The 6178-nt window shown below is 69.1% G+C and overlaps 2 protein-coding genes across 2 annotated transcripts in view; both read right to left on the bottom strand.

Annotated features, from left to right (window-relative positions):
* Positions 1-610, bottom strand: part of PDE6G (phosphodiesterase 6G) — an 18048-nt gene extending 17438 nt beyond the window's left edge. The window contains exon 1 of the mRNA XM_019515859.1: positions 576-610. The gene's annotated coding sequence lies outside the window, so the exon portion shown is untranslated. The remainder of the gene's footprint in view (positions 1-575) is intronic.
* A 2542-nt stretch (positions 611-3152) lies between these two features.
* GPRC5C (G protein-coupled receptor class C group 5 member C) lies at positions 3153-5439 on the bottom strand. The gene is made up of 4 exons (XM_019515875.1): positions 4364-5439; positions 3675-3769; positions 3404-3550; positions 3153-3314 (listed from the first exon to the last, which is right to left on the bottom strand). The coding sequence occupies exons 1-4, from the start codon at positions 5379-5381 to the stop codon at positions 3282-3284; spliced, it is 1293 nt and encodes a 430-aa protein (XP_019371420.1). The 5' UTR covers positions 5382-5439; the 3' UTR covers positions 3153-3281.
* Positions 5440-6178: the final 739 nt, after the last annotated feature.

The following is a 6178-nucleotide window of genomic DNA, read 5'->3' on the forward strand; positions in this document are numbered from 1 at the left end:
GGGGGAGCCTGGGGAAGCCGCTTTGCTTCACCTGCTGCCGAGGACAAAGGCAGTGCTGTTCAGCCGGCCCCGCCACCATGCTGAGCGAGCACCGGGCTTGCACAAAGAGCTCCTGTTGGCGGCCAGTGCCCAGCCCTGCCCTGCTTTGCCTGGCTGGAGCACTGCTCCGGCCTGGCCTGAGAGGCAGGGAAGGGCTGGGAGCCATGGGGCAGGCTGGCGTCCCTCACACCCCAAGGCCCAACTCCAGGTTGTGGTCGTGGAGGGCTGTGCCCAGCTGGGCAGGGGACACAGCTCCACACCCAGTCCCTTTCCCTCAGGCGCAGGCCAGGCTGGCAGCTCCCCTGCAGCAGCTGCAGGAGCAGCCGGAGACCTTGGGCTGCCAGGAGGGAGGGGAGCCACGTCACTCGTGCCCACACCCAGGGGAGATGCTGGAAGTGCCCAGGGCCCAAGGGCAAGCAGGGCAATGCACGGGCACTGGACCAGGCCAGGGGATACTCTGCCCCGGCAGGTGGGAGCACGAGGAGCTGGAACCCACCCCAGCCTGCCCCCGTTGGCACTGTGCCCTGGCTACTCACACTGCCTTGCAACTCCTGTGGTGCAGCTTGCACCACAGCATGGTTGCCCTGCCCCTGGGCAGCGCCACGTGCTGGATGGCATGGTGAGCTAGCGTGGCCCACGTGTGGCTCCAGATCCTGGGCTCCTGCCCTGCGGGGCCACAGCACCACAAACCCCGGGCAGCTGCTGGGCCGAGACCCCCCTCCCCTCCCGTGCCCACGCTCAGCCGAGCGAAAGGGCAGCCGCTTGTTTACGAAGCCCAAGGAGATTAGACACGGGGCTATTGCCTGGATACGGCGCGCCTGGCAGGGCCCAGGGCCAGCGCCGCGCTCGGGGGCAGTGGCCGTGTCCTTGGGAACCGGAGCAGGCAGGTCCCGCCTGGCTACTCGGCTGTTAACGGCTCACCGTTTCCCCCTGACCCCAGAGCAGCGGGGCTGAGCTACTGGACTTGGCGTCACGAGGCGTCCAGGAAGCCGCTCGCGGCCGCGCAGCTCCTGCCAGGCTGGGAGGCATGGGGGAGACGACTGCAAGCAGGGGCAGGGCAGATCCCCCGGGGCAGCCTGTTCCCACGCGCACAGGAGATAAGGTGGTGATGCCCAGCCTGGCACGGGGTGCACATCCCAGCCGGGCTGGACTTTGGCCCCTTTGGATCAAGGTAGCACCTGGGGGGCTGAGCAGATGTCAGGGCAGCCAGGGCTCTCCAGGCCTTGGTGCCCTGAGAATCAGGCATGGGGGATGAGCCCCAAAGGGGCAACGAGCTGGCAGCATGGGGCGGACCAACACGGCTGCCCCCAGTGGCCCCGATCCTGGCACCTGCCTGATGCAGACTGATCTCTGCCTGGCCCAGCCCTGCTTGCTCCAGTTCCCAGCTCTTATCTCCTTGGTGCCAGCTCCCCGGCAGGTTACTCAGTAACCCTAGGGCAGAGAGCAGCTGGCTTGCAGGGAAATCACTCCCGTCCGGGCCTGGTAGCCGAACCCACTGAGAGCCTGGGAAACAGGAACCGGCAAAGAACAAGGGAAGGACCCAGGCGTCCAGCCCCCAGCCCCAGGGAGCGGGGCCCCAGGCTCCCCTCCGAGCCCAGGGGCAGACACCCCGTCTCTGGGGCTGGCGCAGCCCCCACACCCCCTCCCTCTGCTCTCAAGGAGGAAGAGGTCACCTGGCTCCCGCGCCGGAGCTGGAGGCACTCAATAATTCATGGCGCCGGCCACAGGCTTCCTGCCTGGCAGGGGAAAAAGAAGAAAAAAAAACAATCACTGCAGAGGGGGAAAGACAATCCGGGCAGAGACGGTGCCCGACCTTGGCGTCTCTTTGCCCCGCAGCCTCACAGGGCCCAGGCTGCTGGCTCTGCAAGCGCTCGGGGGGCCGAATGCAGCGAGTTTGCTACGTCTCAGCCCGTCCGTCCCTCCAGACCCAGAACCGATGGGTCTCGGCCGGGCTGACCGCACCAGGCAGAGCCTTGGGGCGGGGGAGGGGAAGAGGCTGGAGGGACGGAGGAGCCTTAAGAGCCCCCCAAAAAGAAGCAGAGGGCTGGGATCAGATGGCGCCTGGCTCTGGGGGCAGCAGGGCAGAGGCTGGGAAGGGATGGCCAGGTAGTGTCACCCTACCAGGGGGCAGGAAGCTTGATGGGGTTTGCAGCCGGTCCCCAATAACCCCGGGAGAGGGGTGGCCTGTCTGCTCCATGCCCAGCTCGCAGCGCTCCCCGAACAGGCAGGGAAGACACAGAGCCGCAAAGGAAAAAACCCGGCTGCTTTATTACGCATGGAGTCTGCCCTAAAAAAAGAGAGAAAGCCCAAAGTCCCCCGCAGGGAGGAGATAACAGCCCCCACCCCAGTGTCCGCTTGTCCCTGTGGCCCTTCACATGCCTGTGATGTGCACACACGTGGACGACCCAGGGCATCGGAGCTGGACAGGGGTGGGGGCTGCCCTGGGGACAGACGTGCTTGCAGATACAGCTTAAAAAAATCAAATTGCCGGGACAGGAGGAGCCCCGGCAGGAAGGCACTGAACGCTGCGACCGCAGAGAAAGGCTGCGGGGCTGTGTGGGGCAGGGGCCATCTCGGCCTCCTTGCACTAGGACGGTGCTTTCTCTCCCTTGGCGGGGAGTGAGCTGGGACGGGGAGCTCGGTGCTGTTCGCTCCGCTTGGCAAGAGGGGGAAACTGAGGCACAGAAGGCAGCGGGCGGTGGCGGGGCTCCTAGGCCTGATTAAGGATGCTGCCTCGTGCCTGCCTCAGCATGGCATGGGGCTTGGCACAGGGGAGTCGGGGGGACCCAGCGGGTCCTAGGACAGAGGGGGGAGGGCTGCCCGGGCGGCCCCCAGCTCAGCCCCGCGAAGGCACCGGCAGATCCTGGAGTCCTTCCTAGGAGCAGCTCTGCCCTTGAGCCCACGGGTCCCTGCTGGGGGGGGGGCTCAGGGGCAGTTGCTGGGGTCCAGATGCCCAGCAGAGCAGTCTACAGAAGTCGCTGACCCGGGGTGAGACCGGTGGAAAGGCCGTCCGTGTCCAGGATGGGCTCTGGGCAGCCTCCGCAGGGACGGGCGCCGGGCTGGCGGGGGTACGTCGATCTCCGGGCGCCCCCCGGGCTGGCTTTGTCTCGGTTTCAGGCCTGCCGGGCACTCCAGCGTTGACCCCTGGCGTGGCTGCGGGGGGCAAGGGGGAAGGCGTGGCTCGGTGGCCCCTCCGCAGAGGCACGGGGCGGGCGGCACTGCAGGATTCGGGGCGCGGGCCGCTACCACCTGCTCTTGCCGTACGGGGACTGCGTCTGAGGCACAGGGAGAGAGGTCAGGACAGGGGTCACAGATCAGAGCCAGAAGTGCCCGGCTCCTGGCCTCCCACCCCATTGTCACGGACCTGCTGGCCCCTGCCGTCCTTGGGGCCCGCGGCCTGCCGGGCCTGGGCGGCGTAGACGTCCTCGGCACGCAGGGTGGAGTTGGCGCTGCCCATGGCCAGGCTGTTGGCCGTGGCACGGGGCAGGATGACATCGTAGGGGCTCTCGGGCTGCCGCCGGGACAGAGGCGGGCGGTGAGCACGGGACGGAGCAGAGACCCCCATGCCCACAACATCCTGCCGCGCATCCATCACACCAGAAACCCCCACCCGCCCCGGAGTGGGATTCACTCACCGGCCCCTTGTGCATCAGAGCCATCTCGGTGGGCTGGTACACGCTTGTCAGGAGCTGCCCGTTGTACCCGCTGTATGGGGACACGGGCTTCTTGGCTGCAGAGAGAAGACGCGGCGCTGAGCGTGGCTCGCGGCACGCCTGAGGGTCAGGAGCCAGCGCCACGCTTGGATCAACGCAGCGGGCGAACGCCCAGCCACAGGGCAGACTGGCGCTTTGCCGCCCACAGACCCTGCCCCGCGAGACCCCTCGGGGCTGCAGGCTGGGCCAAACCAAGGGCGTCTCTGCCCTTGCAGCAGCCCCTGGCCCAGCCTCTCCCTGGCTTTGGCTGCACCCCCACAGCAGGCGCTGTTAATTGCCCAACAAAGCAAACAGGCTCTAACGAGCTGACTCATCCAGCAGCAGCTGGGGACCTTCCCGCAGCCCCACTCGTCCTCCCCGCGGGCTTCGTCTCCCCTGGCAGCGGCGAGGCCGGCTCCGCCACCCGCGCAGGCGTCTGCACTGGGCTGGAGGAAGGTGCGGGCACGCTGGGGGACCTGGCGCAGGCCACGGGCGCTGCTAGGAGCAGCACCGGCAAAACCTCCTCCTGGGGCACGGTGGGAGGCCTCGGCCGCAGGCCTGGGGCGAAGAGCGTCTCCGGCCCGGCAGCACCGACCCCAGCGGCGCGCTGCCCCCAGCCCCTCGGCTCCTACCTGAGGCGGGCTCGTCCATGGAGAAAGCCTTGTTCTCCACAAACATGCTCTGAGCCTTGTGCTCCTTGAGGATGGTCTCGTAGCCCACGCCCCGCGTCGGGTACCCGTCGTCCTCGTAGGTCTGCTCGGGGCCCGGGCGTGTCACGTGCGTCACCTCGGGGATGGCGTAGAGCAGGAGGAAGACGCCGGCGTTGGCGACCAGGGCGACGGCCAGCGTGGGGTCGTCCCAGCCCGGCGTGCCGCGCTGCCGGTTGCCGTAGACGTACATGATGATCCAGACCACCCAGATGGCTGCCGAGAGGGCGGCGGTGAGGAGGATGAAGACCGCGTGCTTCCTCCAGTGCGCGTGGCGGCCGCACAGCGGGGGCCAGGCCACCACGAAGGCGGCCAGCAGCAGCAGCATGACGTAGAGCAGCGCCAGCACGAAGTCCTCGTTCGCCATGGCGCAGGGGTCCGGGGCGGCACCCCCGTTCCTCACCACCGTGATCAGCAGCCACTCGGCGTTGATGATGGCCTCCACGGCCGCCAGCGCCGCGGCCACCGTGAAGGTGGCCCAGCCCCGCGGCGCCCGGTTGCGCCGTGCCAGCAGGTTGAGGCTGAGCGCGTGAGCCAGCAGGCAGGAGAAGCAGGCGGCGAAGAGCACGCCGAAGAGGAAGCGCCGGGCGGCGCAGGTGGAGAAATCCCGGCCGACCACGAAGGCGAAGGCCAGGCAGAAGAGCCCGAGGGTGCCCAGCAGGAAGAAGACCTGGGTGCCCACCAGGCTCCGCTTGCGGGGGTCCTGGGCGAAGGGCAGGCTGGCCACCAGCACGATGGCGAGCACGAAGCTGGTCACGATGCCCAGGCTGGCCACGGCTTCCACCGCCACGCCCCAGGGCGCCGACAGGTCGCACAGAGCGTGGTACAGCGGCGACAGCTCCTTGCCGCAGCCCGACGGGGCCGGATCCGGCGTTTGGACCGCAGCCGGGAGGAGCAGCGCGAGGCCGGCCATGCCCAGCAGCAGCCGCCGGGGGCCCGCCATCGCCGGTGCTCGGCGCGGGGTGCCGCGAGCCTCGAGTGCTAGGAGGGAAAGGGGAGAGGTGGGTGTCCCGGGGCTGGAGCGCAGCGGAGCAGGACCCCGCAGCCGCCCACCCCTTGCCTTGCCGGTTCCCAGGCTCGGAGGAGGATGCCGGGGCTCCCGAGGGGCCTTGCAGGCCCTGGGAATCTGGAGTCCCGTGGCCGGGCCGGCTCGCCAGCTGGGAAAAGCGCCCAGGTCCTGCAGGAGGAGGGAAGACCCCGCTCCCCTACTTCTTGCCCCCGCTGCTGTGGTTTCTCAAGTCACGAGCTCAGCTGGAGCCCTGCAAAGGGCACCGGTGCCGCCATCCCCCGGGCAGCACGACTGGCCGTGCCGCCCCCCGGCCCGCAGCCACCTGCCTGGCGCGGCACCGAGCCGCCGGCTTTGTTTCCAGACAACTCGGAGAGCGGGCAAGAGGCAACAGGCTGAGCTGCCCCCACCCCTCCCGGTCCGCGTGTCCCCAGGTGCCCGGGCGGCGAGGACCTGGCTTCTCTGCCGGGCACTGGCGCAGCCTCTGCTCCGCCGGGGCCTCGGGAGGATTCAGGGAGAGCACAAGCACGGCGCCCGCCTCCCTTACCCGCCCAGCCCCGCTCCGCTCCGCTCCGCTCCGCCGCCTCCCGGCGCCGTGCAAACCCCAGGCAAGGAGAGTCCCTGGCACGGCTGCAGCATCCCGGCTCCCAGGTCCCGGGCACAGCCGGGGTCTCTGCAGCCTGGCAGAGGCTCCCGAGTTGTGCCCAGCACGCGCCCGCCCCAGCCGGCTGCCC

Source organism: Gavialis gangeticus, unplaced genomic scaffold (genome assembly GCF_001723915.1).
Source record: "Gavialis gangeticus isolate Ggan-Ray unplaced genomic scaffold, GavGan_comp1, whole genome shotgun sequence".
In the NCBI taxonomy this organism is placed as follows: Eukaryota; Metazoa; Chordata; order Crocodylia; family Gavialidae; genus Gavialis; species Gavialis gangeticus.

Coding starts and splice junctions, on each gene's coding strand:
- GPRC5C (XM_019515875.1), bottom strand. CDS start 5,381: ATGGCGGGCCCCCGGCGGCTGCTGCTGGGCATGGCCGGCCTCGCGCTG. Junction 3,770..4,363: donor CATGGACGAGCCCGCCTCAG/GTAGGAGCCGAG, acceptor TTCTCTCTGCAG/CCAAGAAGCCCGTGTCCCCA. Junction 3,315..3,403: donor AGGACGGCAGGGGCCAGCAG/GTCCGTGACAAT, acceptor CCTGTGCCTCAG/ACGCAGTCCCCGTACGGCAA.